Source organism: Geospiza fortis, unplaced genomic scaffold, assembly GCF_000277835.1.
Source record: "Geospiza fortis unplaced genomic scaffold, GeoFor_1.0 scaffold12, whole genome shotgun sequence".
Taxonomy (NCBI): domain Eukaryota; kingdom Metazoa; phylum Chordata; class Aves; order Passeriformes; family Thraupidae; genus Geospiza; species Geospiza fortis.
This window is the reverse complement of record NW_005054323.1, coordinates 678,965-703,436: the sequence shown is the minus strand read 5'-3', so window position 1 is coordinate 703,436 and position 24,472 is coordinate 678,965. Positions and strand designations below refer to the sequence as shown.

At 38.2% G+C, this 24,472-nt stretch overlaps 2 protein-coding genes across 3 annotated transcripts in view; one reads left to right on the top strand and one right to left on the bottom strand.

Annotated features, from left to right (window-relative positions):
• Window positions 1–31: 31 nt before the first annotated feature.
• On the top strand, window positions 32–6,300 carry IDNK (IDNK gluconokinase). Of its 2 annotated transcripts, XM_005420847.2 has the most exons (4): window positions 32–176; window positions 258–344; window positions 2,876–2,919; window positions 4,889–6,300. In XM_005420847.2, exons 2-4 carry the CDS (start codon window positions 315–317, stop codon window positions 5,247–5,249), a joined length of 435 nt encoding a protein of 144 aa, XP_005420904.1. In that variant the 5' UTR covers window positions 32–176; window positions 258–314; the 3' UTR covers window positions 5,250–6,300. The 2 variants fall into 2 exon arrangements, with proteins under 2 accessions (XP_005420904.1, XP_030912745.1); XM_031056885.1 differs by lacking the exons at window positions 32–176; window positions 2,876–2,919 and having other exon boundaries at window positions 265–344.
• A 5,137-nt stretch (window positions 6,301–11,437) lies between these two features.
• Window positions 11,438–24,472, bottom strand: part of UBQLN1 (ubiquilin 1) — a 22,557-nt gene continuing 9,522 nt past the window's right edge. Inside the window, exons 3-11 of the mRNA XM_005420874.3 lie at window positions 20,980–21,095; window positions 19,332–19,594; window positions 18,468–18,626; window positions 17,624–17,867; window positions 16,999–17,141; window positions 15,864–15,947; window positions 13,963–14,078; window positions 13,481–13,649; window positions 11,438–12,694 (exon numbers count right to left, since the gene is read on the bottom strand). Of these exons, the coding sequence (XP_005420931.3) occupies window positions 12,539–12,694; window positions 13,481–13,649; window positions 13,963–14,078; window positions 15,864–15,947; window positions 16,999–17,141; window positions 17,624–17,867; window positions 18,468–18,626; window positions 19,332–19,594; window positions 20,980–21,095 (1,450 nt within the window). The 3' untranslated portion in view covers window positions 11,438–12,538. The remainder of the gene's footprint in view (window positions 12,695–13,480; window positions 13,650–13,962; window positions 14,079–15,863; window positions 15,948–16,998; window positions 17,142–17,623; window positions 17,868–18,467; window positions 18,627–19,331; window positions 19,595–20,979; window positions 21,096–24,472) is intronic.

Sequence of the window (24,472 nt, the reverse complement as noted above, 5' to 3'; positions counted from 1 at the left end):
CGGCTGGTGCACAGACTTCGGCTCAGTGCCGTGATGCAACAGCTGTTGCTGCTATCAAGCTGCCTTAGTGTTTTTTGTTGTTTTGATGGTTTTTGGTTGGTTTTTTTTTTTTTTGCTAATCATCATGCTATAAACGGTGATTCATACTGTGGTGCAAGAAGCCTGTAATTTCCTAGGTGTCGTCTTTGTAAATTCTGAAGTCCTTGTTGCTTCACCTGACCTAGCTGAACAATCCATAATTAATTTTTTTTTCTTAGTTGGGATGGAAATTCTACGATGCAGACGATTATCATCCTCTAGAGAATAAGAAGAAAATGGAAGAAGGGATACCACTAAACGATGAGGTACCTTGAATAAGCTCTGAAAAAACTGTTGTCCACACATTTATCTCTGTAACTTCATGCACATCTTGTTGAAGTAGATTGTGGTGTACTACGTAAATTAGTCTGACTGTAAACACAGGTCTGCATTTGCTAAGGTAAGGGAGGCTTCTTGTGTCAAAAAAGATTCTTCATAAAAAAAGTAGTTTATGAAATGCTTGTCGGCTCGAAAGTGGTATGCTGCTGCTTCAGGATTTGTGAGAAATCTCCCCCTCTACAGTCCACACACAGTGTTGCAGTTGTGGATTTGAATCATAGAATATCCTGAGTTGGAAGGGACCCACAAGAACCATAGCTTGGTGGCCCTGCTTAAAACAACTCCAAAAATTTGTTACCCTTCTCTCAAATCACTTTTCATAATTTATCACCACTCGTGGTTAACTTGGGAGGTTGTGCTAGGGGAGGTTCAAGTTGAGTATTAGGAAAAATGTCATCACTGAAAGAGTGGCTAAGCATTGGAATTGGCTGCTCAGAAAAATGGTGGGGTCACCATCCCTAGAAGTGTTTAAAAAAAAACGAGTAGACACTTGGTTATGAGCTATGATTTAATTAGCATGGTGGTATTCAGTCAAAGGTTGGACTTGATCCTAAAGGTCTTTTCCAAGCCTAATGATTCCACAATTCTGAATTGCAGCATGTGCCTGAGAGCACTGACCAAATGCTTTGGAACTCTGTCAGGCTGGTGCTATGACCCCTTCCCTGGGGACTGTGTGTTCCAGTGCCCAACCACCCTTGGGGGTGGGGCCTTAGTCTAATATCTAATGTAAACCTCCCCTGACACAACTTCAGGCCATTCCCTCAGGTCCTGTCACTGGTCACCACAGAGGAGAGATCAGTGCCCACTCCTCCTCTTCCTCTCACAAGGAAGTTATAACTGCAGTGAAGTCTGTCCTCAGTCTCCTCTTCAGGAAGAACAGATCAAGCGACCTCAGCAATTTCTCATATACCTTCCCCTCAAGGCCCCTCAGCATCCTCAAGACCCTCCTTTGGATGCTCTCTAATATATTTATATTCTTCTTATATTGTGGTGCCCAAAACTGCACACAGGACTCAAGGTTGAGGCTGCCCCAGTGCAAAGCAGAGCAGACCAATCCCATCCCTTGTTGGGCTGGCAATGCTTGAAGTACAAATGGCATAATGGTACAGCTTGAAAAAGGATTTTTCCATTTGCCATCAGTTAAAGTTAAAGCCACTTTTCCTGTACAGAATCAGGAAGAATTAAAAAAGTTAATGTCCACTACTTCTAGAGAAATACACACTTATGACTATAGATAAAGACTTTTAAACACAGAATAGAAACTAAACAATCCTGGTGAACATATGAAATCAGTCTAAAAGCACACGGAGCTTAGAAACAGGGCAAGATGCAGTAATAGGATATTGTGAAAAAGACTTCAAGAATCTAGCTGTAATAGAAAAATTTTGCAAACCTCCTACCTTTTTTTTTTTTTTTTGGCAAGGCTTCCACTTTTTTTTTTCCCCAGTCCCTCAAATCTTCTGGGAGATGTCCTTAGCCAATTTAAACCAAAAAAGAAAATTCTAGATTCTGGTTAAAAACTTAGATCTTTCATTAGTGGTTGAAGCCAGAGCAGAGTCTGGATCCATCCTGTTGATACCCTCCATTCAGATACTGATAAACACTGATGATATCATCTGTAGCAGCATTATATGCTTGAATGACTAAAGCACTGGGGTGTAGCGCTCAGCAAGAGGAAAGCATCTCTTCTGAAAAATGAGAGGTGCAAAATTATGAGGGTGTTCTTGAATGCCTAGGGGAAGTTACTGTGTAATGACAGCAACAAAAAATTGTTGCATTTATTTGTCCATGTTATCATTTGTTGTGCTCCCCCAGCAGTAACAGCATTGAAACATTAAATGGGAGCAGTTGTTTAGTGCTCATTAGGCATGACTGAAGTTTGCAGCAGCTTAAAATTTCAGATTAAGTAAGCATCTGACTGATCACTCATGTTTGCTTAAGTAATGGGCAAAAGTTTCGAGAAATTGTGATTGTGGTTACATTTATTTGTGAGTGCTACTGACATAATTATTGCAGATAACTAAATTTAGATCTGTTTCTGAAACTTCAACTTGGATCCAAAATGGGGATGGGGTGTGTGTATGACACTATATCAGGGAAAAGAAATAACAACTCTAGCTGTACATTTGAATAGTATTATAGAAGCAAGAGGTAAGTTGACTGTCCTTCAGATATTTACAAGGTGCATGCTGCACTTGCATACATATTACTTCCATCATATACTTGTAAAATAAAAAGTACTATTCCACTAAAAGTGTCCCATTCATAATATGCCTAGCACTTCTTATTAGCCTTCAGGCAGTGGGAGCAAATCTATATAGGAACAAAGAGATTCAAAACTGAACTTGCCGTACAGTTTAATGCTAATACTTACCTCTAGTCAAATATCTGAGATGCTAGAAGCAATTGTTTCAAAGTAATTTCTGAAGAACTTTTAACTAACTTGCTTGCTTTCTAGGACAGGATTCCTTGGCTTTGTACACTGCATGATATACTAAGGAGGTAAGAGAATATCTAGTGTTCAAATGTTTTAGCTAAAGACAGAAGTACCAGAAGTGTTTTTCCTCACTGCATTGCAAAGCAGAAATGTAAGTGGTAAAGAAATTCTGCAGATAGTAAAGTCATTCTATTTTTACTAATCTAAACTGTCATAGTAATTGCTGATGGTGAGCTAATCTCTGAGAATTAAAATGGGAAATTGTTGCAAATGATGGTTGTTTTCTACTATCTGTGTAAAAATAATTGCAAGGATCCAGTTTATTAATAGGCCTGACATTAGCTACTTACAAAGAACATAACCTCAAAATACACCAATAACAACAGTAGGATAAAATACTGTTATTTTGAATAAGATACAGTGTCAAGTTTGTTTGACACTGTTTGTTTGCTTGAGTGTTGCTCTGCTAATTTGCAGATGACACCAAAATGGGAGGAGTAACTGATGCAGAGGGACCTTGAAAGGCTGTAGAAATTGATTGGTAGGAACCATTTAAAAATGCAAGCACTGGTATGGACACTGAGGGACATTCAGCTGGAGAGCAGCAGAAAAGGGCCTGAGGGAGCTGTGGTGGACAGCCCCAGCTGGACATATGCCAGCAATGTGCTCTTCTGGCAAGGCAGGCCAGCCAAATGCTGAATTCTGGGCTATATTAGACCAAATATTGCCAGCAGGTCAAAGGAGGTGATCCATCCCCTCTCCTTTTGCACTGGTGAGGCTACACCTGAACTGCTGTGTCAGTTCTGGATTCCTCATTATGAGAGAGGCATGGACATACTGGAGAGCATTCAGCAATGATGAAGGGACTGAAGTGTGTCCCAAACAAGGAAAAGGTTGGGAGGTTGTGTAAAGCCTGTTTAGCCAGGCTTTACACTTGCTTGTGCACATTAGGTGATCATACCTCACTGGAGCTGAGATACCTAATTTCTCACTGAGAAATTTGTCTGGATTGATTTGCTGGATCCATTGCTTCATATGTTATGTGACAGCTCAATGCCACTGCCCAGCTCTGGAAACCTTATAAAATCAACTATATTTTAAACGAGCCTAATGCCAATATTCAATTAGTAGTACTTATTAGTAGCTGAGGCTGTCACTGACTTACCTAGATGATAATGGTAGGTATTAGAAGTTCTTACTTCCCTTTGAACCAAAATCTGATGACCATAGAATGATTTTAAATAGGTGTATACCTGATTTTAATTTTATTACAAAATATATTTTCTTAGGCAGGAATTTTATTCACTTTTCATAGAGACAAATAATTCTGGATTTGCTTTTTAGTGGAGCAGGCACATACAGAGTTAAATGCTTTATTTGAAGAAACCTTATCAGCAGAAAATACCTACAGTGAATACTGTGCATTCACTGACCTGCAATCCCTTGTTTAGGGTGAAGTTAATATAGATGCAATGCTATCAACGAGTTGCAGGAAACATAAACTACAGTTAAATCTGAGACAGTGACAGTAGGTGTTGAAAATATTGTGTATTTAAGAACACAGTCTGTATTTAAGTGGTCTGTATTGCTTATCAGCCACTTACCCTTAGAGAGAAAGTATAGTAATTTTATGGATAAGGGATAGGTGTTTCTATGGATATTTATTTCCTGTTCTCAGCAATTGAGGAAATGAGCTTGACACTTCCTTGTGCTAGAATTGAATTTAATTTAGGAAAAGACTGGTTGCTTAGAAAAGGCTATAGAAAGAGTCCCTAAGACTGAGATTTTATCAGAAGGTTGGCTAGCTTAGCCTCACTTTCAAATCACATCTTTACCTGGACTGGAAATTTGGTTTCAAAATCCTGTCAAAATTACTCAAATACCACTGTCACAATGCCACTACTCCCATGGCTGGCCTTCTTGAGGAGCTAGGGCATGTCTACCTTGTTTAGCAGAACTAACAAGTCATTTTTGTTATACCACATGTAGATATGTAAAGGTTTTTGGGGTTGTTTTTTTTTTTATTTTTGATAGAGAAGACACATCTAGACAAGATACAATTCTGGCCTGCTCTGCACTGAAGAAGATGTACAGGCGTGTGTTAATTGGTGGAGCATCTGCAATTGAAAGCAACCAGCCGGAGCAACCAGGAGAAAACCCACCACTGAAGATCCTCTTTGTTCATTTGGATGGACCTAAGGACATAATTGCTGCCCGCTTGGAGAAGCGGAGAGGTCATTTTATGCCACTTGAACTTCTCCAGTCTCAGTTTGATACTCTAGAGCCACCCAGTGCACCAGAAAACTTCATTACTGTCAGTCTAGAAAAACCTCTCCCAGAAATACTCCTACAGATTGAGACTGCCATTCTTCAGGGTGAGGCTTTGCCAGAGTAATTTTCTGAATGACACATACAGAAATTCCCTAAAGGATAGCAGGGCAAAGAGACAGAATTTTAATTATCAAATTGATTATTAAATCAAACCAACTTATTTTTAAGAGCTGGTTTACTACTCTTTTTTTTTATCATGGCTCTGTAAAAGACATTTAAAATGTCTTTACATCTTTTACATATATAAGATGCAAGAACTGTTAACTTTTTAAGCCCTTCACTCTATTAAGTTAAAATTCTCCTTTTAGTAAGAGCTTGCTTTTGAAAATTCTGGCAAGGGTCACACAGAATAATTTATTTTCTTAATATTTACTCTGTCAGACACTGAGATGGACACATCTGCTATTACAAGATTAAATAATTTAGAGCTTTGTTAAAAATAACGTCATTTTCCTAGAAGAGGCAGGAACATGCATGATGAAGTTCCATACATGACGCTACCCCTGTCTCACTGCTGGATTTTCATCGAGTTGTAAGTTCTGTGTTTGTATTCTTGTTGACCTCAGCAGAGCACTGATGACTTCATGAGAATTTTTGTGATCTCTTACTGTATGCATTGGCCACCAAGCTGAAAACTGTGAGAAAAAATAGGTAGTGGTGGTGATGCAGTACACAAAATTTAATTGAATGGAAAGCTTTAGAAATAAAGTATAAGTGGCATTGAAGCAAAATGGAAATTTTCCAGGGTAGAAATCCATTTTGATTTAGGTGAAATGTACTTTTCTGTGTAAAGCCAAAGCCAAAAGGAAAGCTGCTTCAGTGACAGACAAGAGATAAGAGACAGCAAAAGAGAGATAAAGGAGAGACAGAGACGCTGCGGAACAGGGCAGGGACACAAGAAATTCCTTCTAATAAAGAAAAATTAACAGCAAAAGTCACTGCGAAATTCGTAAAAATGAATATGTATGAGCCTATTGTGAAATTGTATGCATATGCATTTGAAAGGGGGATAAAAGGAAGGGCTGGAGTTCACAAAGGTACGCATGCCCTTTTAGGGAGAGCGATCCCTGCATGTGTCCAGCACTGTAATAAACATACTGGGCTTTACGACTTTCGCAAAGTTGTAGAGTTTTTTTTCCTTCTCCGCGAAACAGCATCATACTGACTCTGAACTTAGAGCTTTCATGTACAAAGTGTACACATTGCAGTCAAGTGTGTGTCAACCAGTAATTTAAGGTACTGAATTGAGTGCAAGGTTCATAGACTTTCCTTATTTTTGAAAACTTACTTTTTGCAGTTGGACCTTCTTCACTTCCCAGTGCTGGTGGGCACCTCAGTGCTTGTCAATGCAATTGCTTTAAAGCTTCTGATCAAACTATTCCTAATACATATCTTTTTTGATGAAGATGAGAAGAAAATTCCAAATACCCAATCAGTCACCTAGCTCACAGAATTTAAGTTTAAAGTCCTTTTTTACCACCAAGGTGTTTTGCAAAAAGTACTTCATGTTGTGTTATACAAGACATGCCTTTTCAGCTTTATGTTATAAAAATTTCAGATAGTTTGTATAAGAAAGATTTGAGTCTTGTCCAAATGGAGACATTTCTATGTGCTGTCACATAGGGATTATTTTTAGTATGTCATGCATATTATTTTTTTTATTCCTGGGATGATAGATGAACTCTTGTAGAAGAATGCCTCATGTCTGAAAGCATCTTTAGTGCAATTTTTACCTGGGTAAGTAGTTGAAAAACTTTAGTCATGGTTCTCATTATGTATGGAAATAGTAAAGGCTTTGTGGTTTACTAGACAAGCTACTGTGCTTAAATTAGTGCAATAAATGGGCATTATCTTACTGAAAGCAGCAGTTTTTTAGTTGGGATTTTAGGCATTAACCTACCCAGACATAGTGTTTTCCTATTTCTTTGTGACCAGAAGGGAGAATACCAGGCCGTTACCAGTTTTAGTCTACTAGGGTGCTCTCACCTCAGAGCCTGTTTGTTCCAAGAGCCAGGGTGCAAGGTGAAGACATAGAGGCAAAGTTAAGTCCAAGAGACAGGGATGTCTGTATGCTTAATACCCTCAAATTTCAGAGACCCCTTCAGACCAAGTGGCTTGTCAGATCTGTACAAATTTTGTAGCTATGAAAATCACAGACACAGCACCCTCTTGTGGCACCTCTGCTGTTAATGAGATCTTAATCTTTTCCAGTACTCCATTTTACAAACAGTTGACTAATGTACCCATTATAAAATACAGATTTATGCTTACTTCTTTCACACACAATAAAGCCAGACCAGGACACTCTATAGCAGCTGCATCCTCACACACAGTTATGATCAGGCCTTCAAATAATTTTTTTTAAAGGGGCATTTTTAAGTGTGAGTTCTAAGAAGGCCAGACTGATATTCAGATCTACTTGTCCACATTTATAGAATACTCTCAAAGTGGCTTCACCACTTTCACCACCAACAAAAAATTGTACTCAACAGTTAAAAAATAATTCTCTTTCAGAGAGTTTTATGTAAGCACCTTGGATTTTGGAAAGCTTCTAAACAAAGTTTGTACTTACAGGCAGTTCGTGCTTCTTCAAATTAGGTCAGGGTATTTCTTAGTCTTTGCTTCTATGTTGGGAATATTTCCTTCCCTTACCTTTTTAATTTATTCGCATTTTGCTTTTACCTAAAAAATACTGCAAAGAAGGTTGTTGTCAACCTAATCCGTTGTCTGTTACCTGCTATTCTGAAAAGATAACAAAGCATTATTTCTGTTCAGTTATATTCTGTGCATTACAAATTAATAGATTAAGATGTGAATTACTGCAATACTAACAACATAAAACTACTCTCAGATTTTAATCAAGCTGTGCACGTGTGCATTGGAAGAAAAAGGTAGCAGAACAATCCCTACCCAAACACAATTCTACAACATTTAATTTACTTGATTTTGCTTTCATTTAGGTTTTTTTTGTTGTTGTGAGGGTATATTTTTTGGTTCCTCTCTGTACAATAGTTACAGGGAAGGAAGGTCATGCAACAGATGATGAGGATGAAGGTCTAGGGAAAGGCCAGACAGGCCTACAGCTCATAACAAGAACAGTCCCATGAGAAAGAAAATAATGGTTGTAGTGGTAGATGGTTCCCGTCCAACATGCTTGTAAGAATATTCCCCTCAAGGAAGTTTACTGCACCCCTGGGGTCAAGGTTAAAGGAAGTCACCAGGAAATTTCCCAGCCTGGTACAGTGCTCAGACTACTACCCACTGCTGATCCTCCATGAGAGTGGTGATGAAGTCACAATATGTATTCAGTCCAAAGGCCACCAAGAGACTTCAAAGCCTTGGGACAATTGGTGAGGGAATCAGGGGCACAGATTATTTTTTCCTCCATTATTCCATGTGCAAGTAGTGATTTAAAGAAACAAATGGATCGAGTCTATTAACATGGGCTCTGAGGCTCAATGTCACTGCCCAAATTTTGGGTTGTTGGACAGTGGAATAACTAAGATAGCACCATTCTTGCTTGTATCAGATGGGATCAGAAGCATCACCTCTCTCAAAAGGAAAAGAGGGTCTTTGATAAAGGGTTAGCAGTCACTGATACAGCTTTAAACAATTTATAATTGGGAGGAGGGAGGTATCATCCTATTTAATAGGATAAGGTGTGGGATGACTTGCCATGCCACAAGTCAGTTAGCTGAGTTATTTAGGTGAGTTATTAGTCAGTTAGGTCAGTTACTTCCATCAGTTAGGTGGCAGAGCCAGCAAGAGACACCCAGAGTCTGGAGAGGGATTGTAGGTCAGCAGGAGAACACCTGGAAGGCAGCACAAATGGATTCTAGCCACTTCAGAGAGAAGGTAGTTTTCTGGGGGACCCAACTTAGATGCATCTATCCTATCACATCCAGCATAGGGAATAAAGTAGAGACATATGCATGCCGCATGTCTACGATCTTACTGGCATCATGGAACATGGTGACAACTCCTATGACTGGAGTGTTGGAATGGAAGGATACAGTCTCTTCAGGAAGGACAGGCAGGGGAAATGAGGAAGAGGTGTCAACCTCTCTGTCAGTGACCACCTGGAGTGCATAGAGCTCCACCTGGAATGGACAAGGTGCTAACTTAGAGCTTTTTGGTCAGGATTAAAGGGAGGGCAAGCACAGGTAACTTTATAGAAGAGGCCTGCTACAGACCACTTTACCAGGAAGACTAATGAAGCTCTCCATAAGCAGAGAAGAAAAGCCTGACATTCACGCCCTGGTCCTTGTGGGCAATTCCAACCGCTGCAACAGGAAAGTGTTGATTGGTTTGAGAGGGTCCTGCAGAGATGGGGCAGTCAGTCCTGTTCTGAGCGAACTTCCTTTTCCTTGCCAAGTTGTTAAGCTTGTAAGTCTGCCTCGAGACTCATGCTTAGCGCACCTGTGTCAACGGTCAAGTTCCAGACACCTCACTAAAAGGGGTTCCAGGACACCACAGTCCATTAATTCCCTCACATCCTGGAGGGCTCTAAATAACTGACTATACACATGTGAACAATACAGCATGAATGGCACAAAAAACCCTATTTTACATGAGAGGCATATACCAGGTAAACCATAAAAGGAAGGGGATTGGTCCCCAGCATTCTCCCTGTCGAACCCAGATCCAGACTATCCACAGCAGCAGGACCAATGCAGATCCAAGCACTGATGTTTTTCTTTCTCACTGTCTTTTCCACCTTTTCCTCTCCTGTTTTACTCCAGCAATCATATTCTACACTTATTCAACATAAGAAGTTTACTGTGAGATTTGGGAGCTAGTCTGAAAGTTTGTTGTAGAAGTTGGAGAGCTTGTTAGGCAACTTTTTACAGCTAAATAGTAGGTTAATTTCTGGAATTAAGGCTACTGTATAGACGTGTGGACCTTGTTGAGACAGACAAGAATTTACAAGAAACCTCACACACACTTCTGGGTTGTGACAGCCTGTTGGAGGCTCAGGACAGTAGAGCACATATATTCCAGGAGGTTCACTGATGACAACTGCCCTCTCCAACTGATAAAGGAGCCAAAGAGGAAAGGTGCTAGGCTGAATAATCTTCTCAGTAACAAGGAGCTGATGGGGAATGTGGAGCCCAAAGGCAGGCTGAGCTGCAGTAATCATGAAACAGTGGAGACTGAGATCCTTGAAGCAACAAGGAGAGTGGAAACAAGATAACTACGTTGGACTTCAGGAGAGGGGAATTTGGTCTCTTGGAGGATCTCTCTGGTAGAATACCATGGGACAGAGCCCTGAGTGTAGAGGGCTGGATGACATTCAAAGATTATTTCTTCAAGGCTCAAGACTAACGCATCCCAACAAAGAGGAAATTAGAGAAGAACATCAGGAGGCCTGTACGGATGAACAAGGAGCCCCTGGACAAATTTAAAACACAAAGAGGTAACTTACAGAGCATGGGAAGAGGGAAAGGTAGCTTGGGAGTAATACAGAGAAACCGTCCAAACAGCCAGGGAGATGGAATTATTGCTGTTGTTGTTACTATTAGTATAATGAGACTGAGACAGAGAGAGAGGAGTAAACCCCAAGAGAAACAAATGATGCACAGTACAGTGGCTCAGCACCCACTATCTGATGCCCAGCCTGTTCTCTTCACTGGCAAATACTCCAGCCACACTGCCCAAGCTCCAGAAGGTAAAAGCAGGGAGATGGTTAGGAAGGCTAAAGCATAGACAGAAGTAAATCTGGCCAAGAACATCAAGAGTAACAAAAATCTTCTTTAGGTACATTAGCAGTAAAAGATTAGGGAACACGGCTCCTTACAGGAGGGATTTGGAAGACCTGGTTATGTAGGACATAAGCTGAGGTACTCAATTTTTTTAACTCAGTCTTCACCAGCAAATGCTCCAGCCACAATGCCCAAGTCACAGAAGGTGAGAACAGGGATTGGCAAAATGAAGAACTGCACTCTGCAGAAGATCAGGGTTGAGAACATTGAAGGAACCTGAAGAGGTACAAGTCCATTAAACTGACACAAAAGAGCAATAAAAACCAGATTCATTTCAACTTTTGTTCTGCAATCCCTACTTCATCTAAGCTAAAAGTCTTCAACATCATCCATCTCTTATTCTCCTCTGTCCTCCTCACACCGCAGGAGTTGTTAACCAGTTTTAGCGCAGAACTGGTAAGTATTGCCAGAACTTCAGTTCACTCAAATGCTTTTACGATGGACTGTCGTCTTGATTTTTAGGTAATGAACAACTGCAAACACACTGAAACAAGATGCTTAAAGATTTTTTTAATTCATTTATTACCTGTGCACAAGAGAAGTAACTACCAAGAGAAACTCAAAAGCTATACAGTATTTTTTTACTTGGTGGTTAAAAGTAATTAGAGTATCACATGACCATGAATAGAAGTAATTTCTCCAATTACAAATCAGAATACATGTAAAAATCTCAGTGGAACAAGCCAAATAGCCATAGAAGCAATTCCAGAGCACAAGGCTGTGGCTCTTTAATTTGGACAATGACAAAAGTAATTTACAGTTAAATCTGTGAATATCGAAATAATGTTATAATGCAAGTTTCTGTGCAGTTAAATGTAAAGAGACAACCAGAACAGTAATTCTAGCATATTTTAACTAAAGTTGCTTAAGAATTTTTTCTCAGATAGTTACCAAAGATCCTGGGCAGTTCGACACCGAATTCAAGCCCTATGATGGTTTTTTTTTTGTCCTTTTTTTGTTTTTTTTTTTTATGTTTGGTTTTTTTGTGGGGTTTTTTCTTGTTGCTTTGGGGTTTTTTTTTGTTTGTTTTTCATTGCTTACAATTTCACTCTATTATATTGTGTACATGTCTAGAAATGAGCTGTCTCTGTTGTATATATTGTGTTTATACCTTAGACAAATTAAAGCAAAAGATGGTATTCAAGTGGTATAAATCTTCCAGCATTTTGCTAGTCAAGAGAATAAAACATGCCAAAATCACAATAAGCAGTATTGGTACTCATAGCTTCAATTAATTTGTTTCCTTTTTAATATGTAATCTACATAAATTACTATTGAAGGATACTGTTTAAGTAGTAAATAAATTGGCCATTTGTAGGTCAGACAAAACTTGTTCATCCAACTGTGAAAGCTGATACTGTTTCCAAAAAATCACAAATAATGCTGAACAGAAGAACTGATGCACTCAAAAATGAAAATGCATTGATTCCCAATGTCTGAAGAAAACTACTGCACTCCACCTTCAAATGCATCAGACTGGTTTTAGTTATAACAAGACAATCCCAAGAGTCAGAATGAAATAAAGCAATCTGAAAGATTAAAGAGCTGTTATCAAAAATAAATTACATTTTTCAAGTTAAAAGAAACACTGCTATGAAGGCTGAGAGCCAAGCAGCCTTTCAATAGCTGCATTGATGTCTCCTCCTGTTGCTATTAGTGCTTGTAAATTTGCTTCACGGTTCAGAAAGCCCATTGCGCTCAGCTGTTCCAGTTGTTGCTGAAATCGAACTTCTGGATTTTGTAACTGCTAAGAACAAAATTTCAAGCTATAAAAGCATAATACATATTTAGCAAAATACACAATTTAAACACAGGTGGGTTCTGCACCACTCTGTCTTTTCTAATTTTTGACTACATCTTTTTCAAATTCCAAAATATATATTCAGATAAATTCAATTAGCAACTAAAGAAATTTTTTCAACAAGTCAGCAGCATCAAATTATCTACACCTACATACCATTCCTGAACTCCAGGAAAAACTGACTAATAGTGGAGGAGTCACATTAAATTGGGTGCATGTATGTCCATGAACCATTTCTTAAAGATATGCATATAGCTGTTTTTTTAAAACAAAACAGAGTTCAACCTAGCAATGTGGAACAGCAAAGATTATGTTGTTGTCAGCAACCTTGAACATCACAGGCTTTATTTTTCTTCAACATAAAGATCACCACTTTTGTAACACTCTCAAGTATCTGTTGACTAAAATTACCAAAATCCTTACTGTTAAAAAGCTTGAGTCTAAGGCAAACCTCTTAGCTGTGCTTTATAGGAAGATCCTGATTACACAAACTCATGGCAAAATCCTGAATTGTCTTAATGATATGACCTTCAGAGGCATGTTTTTAATCAGGACAGAGGATGTATTTTTTCAGTATTTACTTGCACAGCTGCAATAGCACTTTTAAGCCTCTTCTACTGACCTTTGACCAGAAGCATCCAGTGGGCTCTCCCCTCAACTACCTGTCTTCTTTCCAGTGTTTTACAATTAAGAATAAAAGCAAAAATATCTAAATATAATGATGTACATTACCTGAGCATTTGCACCAGCAAGTGCCTGCAACATCTGGTGGACAAACTGTTGGTGACCAGATTCAGCAGTTCCTGAAGCTGGACTTGTATTTTCAGTGGAAACAGAACTAGGTACAGTGGATGCTGTAGGAGTTCCACTGCTTCCCCCTCCACCCAAACCAGGATTAAACCTGTATAAATTACAGAAAAAGAAATACACCACTTGAATAATAAACACTAGTTTGTCTCTTTTCATTAATTAGTGGGTACAAATTCTGTGAAAGAGAGGATAACAATTTGAGTAAAGTACTGAGAAAAAGCCCAGAGTTATCACTGTTTAGAATTGCACAGCAGACAAATATAACAGGTTCTAAAAAAAATTTGGTTAAACTAAAAAAGGCAAGAGGATCAATCTTTATAAAGACTGTATAAATCTCTAAATCTAAAAAGAGTAACCAAAACAAGGGAAGACTTCCTGTCCAAATTTGTAAGATCAATTCTTACCCTGGTATAAGCCCCGGTGCTTCTGTTGCTAATGTCTGCAAGCCCTGCTGAATCTGTAGCAGAGCCTGCATTGCTCTGGGGTTTGACATAGCTGATAACGTGTCAGGATTCTGCATCTAAGAGAAGGAGAGAAACTCTTCAGCATATATAGATGTTTCAAGGTAATTTTTTTGTGAGACATTGCTAGATGTCTCACAGAATCTGACATAATTTCAGAACTTGGCTTTTGATTTTGTAGTTGAATGTTACAGGAAATCCTTCAGTTATTTTTCTTCTGTGAGAAAACTTCCATAGAAGGTGATGAATGAACTCTCTAGATGTAAAAAAACCTCTTGAACAAGAATTATACAAGAAGTATTTTTCATTACAGATTCCAATCTTTCAAAGGCCACAAGACTGTGGTAGTACATTATTTTAGAATTAGTCTCCTACATCATACTACTGGTAAGCAACAATGCTGAACATGATGAAACTTGACCAAAAAATACCTAAGAAAAAGTACTAAGTTCCTTTTTCCTAGCTGATTTCAAATCACAGCAATTTGGTTGTGACTATTTGTACATACCTTATCTGTATTGCTCTTACAGTCTGAAATGTAAACAAACATACTGGAAAATACACCAACAGGCAAATGTATAATATTCAAGGGTTCTCTGTCTACTGTGACTTCAATTACAAATAGGCTTTCACATAATCAAAAAATTTAGAAGGCAAATCCTTTTCATTTCTGAAATGAAACATCCAAAACCCTAATTATTTTAGACACAAACTCAAAACTGGTGGCTTATGTTCACCTTTGCATAGAGATGCAACAGGTACACGAAAAGCAATGTTTCAGTTACAAATAACATGGTCTTGGTAATCAGACCAAAGAGCAGATAGGCTTACTATTCTTGGCAGCTTTCCCCTGGCAACTAGACCAGATTACTTTTGCTGAAAAACCACATTTGATTAATGTGGAAATCACAGATTAAGGTGAAACTTCCCCTACTGCAGAGCAGAACTGCAGCAGAGGACATGAAGAACTCCGATCTGAGTGCCTAAAGAGACTTCAGAAGAGCAATTAATATTCTCCATTAATCTCTTGGACTTTTATCTTCATGATAGCTAAAAGTCAACAAATCAATGTATAGTATATGGAAAAGATTACTCAGATTTAAAGAGATACACGTTTTGGGGTCTCCAAATAAAGCTGCTGCAACTACTTTACAGAAATATTTAAATCTTGATTTACAGTCTGATATTTGAAGCTGTCTTACATAAATGCTGGCCCAACTATTCTTAGAGCACTTAGGTGACCTAGATCTCATCTTTATTAATATTATTAATTCCAGTAGCAACCATTCTTCCCTAATTCTACTGGGCAATTGCCCTTAACTGCAAAAGATGTCTTCCATTATGCAGATTCCATGGTTTCTGTCTCCCAGTCCCATAATATAAACACAGGTGGATAAGCAAGAAAACACAAGTTGAAATATTACCAACATTCTGAAAATATCCAGCTATTTCTCCACACCTCACCTGTTTGAAGAGGCATGAGAAAAGCATACTGAAACTTTAACTAGTATTGTGAAAAGTACTATTCTTTTTAATTTCTGAAACAAATTTTGTCACAAACAGGTGTTTTCTGGCTATGCAGTAAGAGCATTTATTCCTTCTAAGCAAAGAAGCAAGAACAAATCTTAGTGGTTATGCTAGTCACAGACAACAGGTTTAACTTTTGAAAGAGATGGAGACATTAACAAGAATATTATTAAGGGACAATCTAACTTAGTATCAAAAGCTAATGAGAATATATTACAGACTCTAGCTATTAGCCAAATCAAAGACAGGCACCAGTTTACTAAATATACTGCTCATTAACTTGAAGACCTTTATTAAGAGCTAGTATCTCATCTTACTTGCTGAAGGAAAGTTGGAAGTTGTTGTCTCATTTGTTCTTGAAGTTGAGGATTTCCAACAAATAAAGGATTATTCAACATCATCTATAGGACAAAAATATTTAACTGCAAAGATCAAGCAGTAAAAACCAGTGGAGGTTTTAACACAACTATGGATAATACAGTAATAGTCTATGAAAATTACCTCACAGAATAATAATCATCTACTCCTTTGTCCAAAACTTTCTGGGGGAGTATGTCTTTTTTGTTTGTTTTTGGTTGGTTTTTTTGTTTGTTTGGGGTTTTTTTGTTGTTGTTTTGTTTGGGGTTGTTGGGTTTTGTTTGTTTGTTTGTTTTGTTTTTTGTTTTGGGGGTTTATGGTGGGGTTTTTTGTGGGTTTTTTTTTTTTGTTTTTTTTGTTTTTTTTTTAATTTCACTTTTGCTTCATTGGTTCTTTTTTCTTTTAAGTGAATGGATTTCCAGATACAAATAAGGCTGTCTTGCAAAGTATTACAAGAAAATACTTTTCTGTTCAGCCTTCACTACAAATCTAAGTAATAGCTTTGCTGTAAATATCACCTGAAGTCAAGGATATTTCCAAGTGAGTATTTAACACAGAAGAGGTAATATTTTTTCAATGAGAGTTCAGAATTTGAGTTTCAATATTACCACTTTAAATAAAAATTCAAAGCACTTCTACAACACCATTCATAAAACAGCATCTCCACTTTTAAAGTGAGGCACAGGTCAAAAATAAGAAGTTAAAAACAGAGTAATACCTAGGTAGGGCACTAAGTCCCCTCCCTTCACTTCCCCCAGACTAGAGGGGGTATTTATTTATTGGTAGCTCTACCTTAATTCATAACCAAAGCACTTTTTTTGTCTGTTTCAAATGCTGGATCACATGTTTAGGGTTGTGCGAAACGTACACAACCCCATAATGATTTCTGAAGCATATCAGGCATGATATCCAACAACAAACCGAAGCAACTCAAGGCAACAAATTGTTGAAAGTAAGCAGCTAATAATTTCAGTAATTACTTAGGAATTAACACTAAAAATTGGCCCATTTGCCACAGGCAATTTTTGAGCTTTTGGGTTTTGTCTTTTTTTACTTTACTACACACAATATATTACTATACCAAATGCAATTTACCTGTACTGCAAGATCAGGATTCTGGCTTAACGATTGCATCATGCTTCTCATGTAGGGTGCAGACAACATATTCTGCATAAGTTGTGGGTTTTCTGTTATCTGCTGTAATAAGCTCTGCATTCCTGGGGTATTGAACATACCAGCTTAAAGAAAAGGTAAAGGGCACGTTAGTAAGCATTCTGATTATCATTAGAGAAAGTAGGCTATCTAAATCCAGAATATAACCACTTGGCTTTCATGAGTTTAAGACCCTGAAACTTACCTCACAGTGCTGTTCTACCTACACAGACACATCTACCCTAGAAGTAAAGACAGATGTTGTACCCAACACACACTCCCATCAACTATTCACATTATTACCTGTTTTCCCATTTGCCTTAGAATAGAAAAAATACTACAATTCATCTGCAGAATCGCTACCCTTTATTATTTTAAGTATTATTATCACTTAAGATTATTTTTCCTAATTTTTTATTTTTCTTCAGAGGACTTTAATAATAGTAAAATGTTCTACAAAAGTAAATAGCAATAAAAACTGAATCAAAAACTCTCTGCCTAATGAAAGAATAATTTCAGTAAGTTTGCAAGTATGTGCAAATATATACAGTTGGAGTAACAAACACACCTCCAAGCCCAGGTCCCAAATTTGGTCCAGTTGAGCTCTGTCCCGTTGTGCCTGAAGTGCTACTTTCGGCATTACTGCTGCCACTGCTCTCACCAGTAGTGCCAGTATTTGTTGTGGGAGTCTGTGAGCTGGACTGAGGAGCCCACGGATTTGGCAGAGGATCTCTATTTTCTGTACGAGATGGCTGACTGTCCCCTCCTGCTGATGCATTGCTTACTAAAGAAGCAAATGGGTTACCTCCAAACTACAAAGGAAAGCAAACACTTATCATGTACAAATTTATAAATCATACATGAAAATAAACGTTTATGGCTTCTAATCAGTTATACTCACCAGTCTACAGTAATTAAATGTAAATATTGTGAAAATACACTAACATTGAGAGATACTAGGACTCCCTCAAAAATTAAATAATTTCTTTTCAAAAATAGTGTTGCTACTGCATTGTATTTTAATCAGAATAAAACTGTGTCTTGCATACTGGTTTCTGACTTTAAAATCTTTTATTCTTCTCAACTTCAGTTAAAAGTTACTAAACACATCCTTAAAAGGATTTTACTGGACCTCCAAATCTTAAGGCAGTGAATAAAAGGAATGAAAAATTAAGTAACTAACAAATCTATTAACTTTAAAATAGCTCCTCAATCACACAAAGTGATAGCTGTATTTCTTCAGGCTCAGAAGAACACGATTTTTAAAGCTCTTTCAAGAGTAAAAGGCCACATAACAACTTCAAGTTTCAAAAATTGTTTTGTCAAATAAACATCTGGAAATTTGAATTACTTAAATTCTTTTATTAAATATTAAGTATTTCCTTTCTATGTCATTTGTAATCTTTTCTCACCTGTTCCTGTGCTGCATTCAGGATTGGCTCCTGGATGTCTGTGTACATACGCCGCAAGGCATTGTATCCCCCTGGCATACTTTCAAGGTTGCTCAAGGCTCGGTCCTGGTTTCGCATCATTTCCTGCATCATTGCAGGGTTTCTAGCAAGTTCTAGTGTCTAGAGAAGTGGAACGTTTAATCTGTATTAATAAGAAATCCATTCTAAAGTCAAAACGTCAGCATTTGGTAATATCTCAGTTATCCCTGTCTAAACCAGTTTAAAATTACGATTAGAGCTGAATCAACCTGTCAGCACAGTATGAATCAACACAATTCAGTATTTAGCCAGCATTCTACCATAATTCTTACTATTTCTAACATCACTACAGCAGGCAGCCTATAATATGAAATTTAAAATAAATACATAGAATTTCAAAAGCATCTATTAATCTCTTTGGGTTTTGGTACATTTTGCCACACAACATATCATATCTATCTTTTAATTTAAAAAGCATTTAGAAGTACCCACAGTGAGACACAATGAAAATATGCAGAATTTTGGAGAATTACTACTTATGGTAAAATTCCTGGCTAGACAACAGGTTTCAAGGCCAGACAGCCACATCCAGTTCTAGCCTCAGAAGACATGTATTCAGTGGCTTTCAAAAACTATGCTGCAGATTTTCTGAAATATCAGTCTATTCTGGACATTAACAACAAGAAATGTAGACCCTGGTTGTCTATGGCAACCTTTTATGGATTTCGAGTAAGACTAAATACTTTAAGAATGTTTACACGCTCCACCAAGTATGTCCAACTCTGGCTCTGTTGTTTACATAACAGCAGAATCACAAGTCATGAACTAATAGATCTTTCTACATACCTGTCTCATTATATCTGGATTATTCAGCATGTGACTGATTTCTGGATTTCTCTGTATCAGTTGCTGCATTTGAGGGTTAGCCATAATTAACTGCCTCATCAGGTCAGGATTTGAAAGCATGCTCTGAACAAATGGATTCTCCATTATCTGAACCATCATTTCCGGGTTGGACATAAGTTGTCGTTGCATCTGACTTTGCAGCTCCGAGAAGTTTGAAGTATTTAAGCCTAGGCTACTCAGGCCTGCCAAACCTCCAAGGCCACCTTCAAGAGGATTGAAAAATGTGACTGACTATACTTCCAATCACATCCAGATTTTTTCTAAATACAAAATACTTGAACATATCTCATACTTCAAAGTAACAAAAATGAATGGAAAGTCCCATCTTTTTCAAGGCTGTTCAGGAGTTACTCAGGGTATGCTTCCTTAAAGAACAACACATAACTAAAAATCCAACAAACTTTATTTTTAAATAAAATTTGTTATAATTCTAACAACTTTTCTTCTCATTTTCCAAAGCCAAGATACAAGAAATCTTTGAGTCTGGGGGCTTTAGGTCCATGTCCCTCCAGCAACATTTAACAACTGCATTTGTAATAATCATTTATCTTTCTCCTCTTGGTTAAACTGTAACTAAGAGTGAACTCCTAATATGAGTAATATTCCCAATTCTACTTAAATGTAAAGCCTGTGTTCCTCCTGGTAATAACGCAACAAGAGCAAATTACATTTTGAATTTTTATGCTTTGCTGAATCCAGATAAAAAGTTTCAGAAGGTACTAAACAGACCAAAGAACAATTAAAACCTAAGAAATCATCTGCTTACTATAATTGGCTTTTCCAATTCTACTTCTTCCCCACTCACAAATGCAAAAAAAAAAAAAAAAGACAAAGAAGAATGAAACAAAACCCCACCACAACTATGGAAACAGATTATAATTTTTAAGTCAACAGACTGCAGCCTCTTCATTCATAGAAGTGAAGACTCGTAATACTATCAGACTTGAAACCTGAGAAATAGTTAATCGTAAGATTAGCAGCAATTTTGTTGCTTTTATTGCAGATCTTGGCTTCATGTCACAAGTCCAAACTTCTGTGATTCATCTGTATTCAGATAACAGGAATTCAGATGCACTTTTAAGTAGTACAAAGACATTGGAAGGCATTTCATTACCCATAGTACCAAAATATAACATCAGTAGCACCTTACCACTGAAGGTGAAACAGTTCAAATCTTGTAGTAAAGTCTGTGGTGAAACACTGGAACAGTTTATCCAGGGAGGTGATGGATGCCCCACCTCTGGAAACATTCAAGGTCAGGTTGGATGGGGCTCTGAGCAACTTAATCTGGTTAAAGATGTCCCAGCTTATTGCACAGAGGTTGGAATAGATCACCTTAACAGGTATCCCTTCCAACCCAACTATTTCATGATTCTCTATAAAACTAATGAAACAACTCTCCTCTGGTAACTGACTGATCAGAAACCTTCTACAGCCAATTCAATATATAACTGTAATTAATTTTTTGGCTGATATGTTTGTTTGGGTTTTGTTTTTCAAGTTTTGTCTACATTGTAATAAAGCTTTAGGCACAATTAGCGGAATCCAAGAGAAGATACCCACCATTCCACCTAACAAATATTCTTACCCAAGCCAAAGGGATTACTATTTGTCGACGCTGGTGTTGAGGTGCTACTGCTTGATGTTGATGTGGTAGCAGTACTCCCAGTGGTGTTTGCCTGTTGAGTTGGATGGTCTTGTGATCTAAAAAAGCAATTTTAAAACTTTATAGGGTGTAACAAGTTATTTTAAGAAGTGCCATTCAATGTAGCTAAAGTATTATACTTCAGAATCTTAAATTACATTTTGATTCTTGGTCATAACCCGGGGATAACCCCAGCTATCCCCACATGGCTTCCTGTAATAAATCTTTCTCAGACACCTGTTATGTCATCAGTTTTTCAGAACAGTAGTTTTAAATAGTGAAAAAACAGATAGGTATCACTGCAGCCATTACCACCTTCTCATCCTACCCCATGACGCTTGCCAATTTATTGTTTTCTCTGTCCTTACCTTGCTTTAAGGATCCACGTCTTATTTCACTATACTCACATACTACTGATAACATGCCCACACCTTCAAGAAATAAAGCCTGACAAATTTAATGTGGAATTTATTTCATGCCACATCTCTAAGAGGATGCTTTATTGAATGCGAAATTCAGTTAATGTCACATTTTATTAGAAGACAAATCTCAAACTCTCAAACCTTTAAGACTTCAAAAAAAGGCTGATAATGAAATCCCATGACACTAAAGCCAGCATAATTTAGCACAGGCACTAAAGCCTGCCCAGGCTGTGTACTCATCACACTCTTCTAGTGCAGGCAGAAAGACAAATGCTGCCATGCAGCACAAGAGATCAAGGAATTGAGCTTGAATAAAGTTAACCTGACCTCTCTGTTCTAAAGAAAAGAGACTGCTTTGAAATCCAAATCAATTCTCCACTGTGGTTTGACAATCAATAAATGCCTATATTTGCAGTACTACAGAATAAAATATTTTTTACAATTATGAATTCAGACATCACAAAAAGATTTGAGAATTTGGCAGTACACTAGACTCCATACTTCAGTTCACCTTGAAGGACCTTTCTCCTATAACATAACTCTGCACTTCCTCCACTCAAGCAAACATCAGGAAAAAAAAACCCAACCATACAAAAAAACCCCAGAAAGATGCTTTAACAGCATAGATTCTCCTGAGGTTTCTAAGAGTTCTTTAACTTAATTATCAGCAACTGCAAACTTTGAATACAAGATGACTATAACTGGCCAAGCAGCTGTAACTTGAATGAGAAAGATTATAGACTGTATACTGATTGTGATTCTCCTGCTAGAAATATTGAGTTTTCTTTCATCTAGAAAACATACACATCTTTCCTCCATAAGTGAAACAACAAGCATCAAATCCTATTTGTATTTTTTTTTTGAGAAGCAACTATGCTGCTTCATGTAATAGACATGAAAGGTTCTCAAAAGTGTGACAGAAAAGTAGGTGACACTGAAAGCTGAAGTACAATAGTGCTCCCATGCAAAGTGGGGCATATTCTTTGAAGATAACGGTTCATGTGAGTTTCAAGCCTGTGAGCCTCCAGTCTTTCAGGGATATTCCTGTCAAGTGCACATCGCCTTTTACACCCATTTTGCCATTATGTTTCCTCCCAGCACTTGTGAACAAATAACACCTGTTGACCTAGAACACTATTCAGAAATTCTATTTATCTTCACTGCCCATTGCTAATCACTCACTGCTACCCTGACACTGTAGAAGAGAGGTTATAAGCGTGCACTGAAAGTCTGTAGCAGTCTAGAAAATGTAGCACAGTAGAAAAAGTGATCTTTTTTTTAACAAGCATGTGGCTGGGATATATGAAGATTCCTATTTTGAAATTACAAATCTAATAACATAGTTTACAAGGGAAAAGAACACTTTCAGATCTAGTTTTGGAAAATACTTTTACTTTTTCAGATACACAGCAGCAACAGTAACAGCAAGAGTCAACAGAAAAGTAAATGGCACAGCCTACCGAAGTACCTGGAAACAAATCAATCTTGATACTCATGGCCAAAAATCAGCATGTTCCAGGCCACACCGGCAGGGTCTAAATCTTGTCTTTCCAGATAAGCATAAAATATAGATATTTTAGCAAGAATACAACTGAGATATTTCAGGACAATGCTGATTTACATTCTCTCCAGCAGGTTTTACCATGTTTTTAGTTTATTCGAGCCAAGTTAGTAGGTGAAAACTTCAACGCATCACTTGAACACAGCACATGTACATGCAAAGGATCTGTAGTTCTTAGTTCATACGTCATTTTCCCAATGATTAAAACATTCGGCAGATAGTAGAAATGTAGGGAGAATTGTAAGGGGGCACAGTATTCCCCAATGAGTTGCAGCTGTGTTAACACCTGTAAGTAATTAAGAGCAAGGGACATAAAAGGGTGGAGCCGGACAAAGAGTCAGAAGACTGCAAGAAGAGCTAGCAGAAGGCTGCCCAGAAGATGACTGCAGAGGAATACTGCAAGAAGCAGGAGAAGGCTGCTCAGGAAAAGACTGCAGGAGGAGATGAAGAATCCCAGGACCCCAGGAGAGGGTGAGGACCAGGAGAGTCCCAGAGAGGGCTGCAGCGAGGACCAGGAGAGTCCCAGGAGAAGATTGTGAGTTCCCCTGGAGGGGATGAATAATCCCAGAAGAAGACTGACCCCAGGAGAGGGTTGGAGAAGCTTTGGACATGCCAGGGCTCTGTGGCAGTCTGGCAGCAATATCCTTCATTGGATCGCTGCTGGATTAGCTGCAGATGTTCCTGGCTGGACGCTTCAGGAAAAGCCCCTGGAGGGGATGGACATGCATTGGGAAAAGCCCCTGGAGGGGCTGGACTCTGTTGTTGTAATGCTTACTGTTATATATGAGTGTACTTGTAATGTTTACTGTTATGTTACTTGTAATAAATACTGTTATTAAACATGTATTAAACATGTTTAATACAACATAGAAATACAGCCCTCTAAAATGATTCAAACAAAAAGCAGGCATGAATGAAGACATGAAATGCAACGCTGATAAGACAGATGCAGGAACACTGAAAATTCCCCAAAAGCCACATGTTTGACATTTGCACTCCTGAGGGTTCCTCTGCTCAAAGTGCAAGAAGGTCCAAGAGGCTGCCAGGGGTATTTCAGTATGTATAGCTGTCGGGACCCAGGACACACCTCTGGCTGTCCAGGACACCAGGACCCCTGCTAGGGGTCTCAGAGACCCTGTCACAGAGCCCAAGACACCTGTGGTTTTGATTATGACCCATGGAGCAAATTACCAACCTTATATGAAGATCAGCAAGCCACAACAGTTTAGGTAGAATAATAGTGAAATTATCACGGGCTGGAAAAGAAGATTTTGGGTTTTTTGGTATGGGGGTTCAGGAGGCAAGATGGAGGGAACTGGGTGTGTCCAGCCTTTCTCCTTCTTCTTCTTGGCCTTCATCTTCTGCTGTGATGTTGGCACTTGGGGATTGGTTTAGAATAGAGGTGCACTGTCTAACATGGGTGATAGGTATTGGAAGGTAAAGGTAAATATGA

What these genes read in the sequence shown, in the direction of transcription:
- IDNK (XM_005420847.2), top strand. Translation starts at nt 315, where the DNA reads ATGGAAGAAGGGATACCACTAAACGATGAG. An exon ending in GGATACCACTAAACGATGAG is followed by an intron (nt 345 to 2,875) that starts GTACCTTGAATA and finishes CTTGCTTTCTAG; the next exon opens with GACAGGATTCCTTGGCTTTG. An exon ending in CTGCATGATATACTAAGGAG is followed by an intron (nt 2,920 to 4,888) that starts GTAAGAGAATAT and finishes TATTTTTGATAG; the next exon opens with AGAAGACACATCTAGACAAG.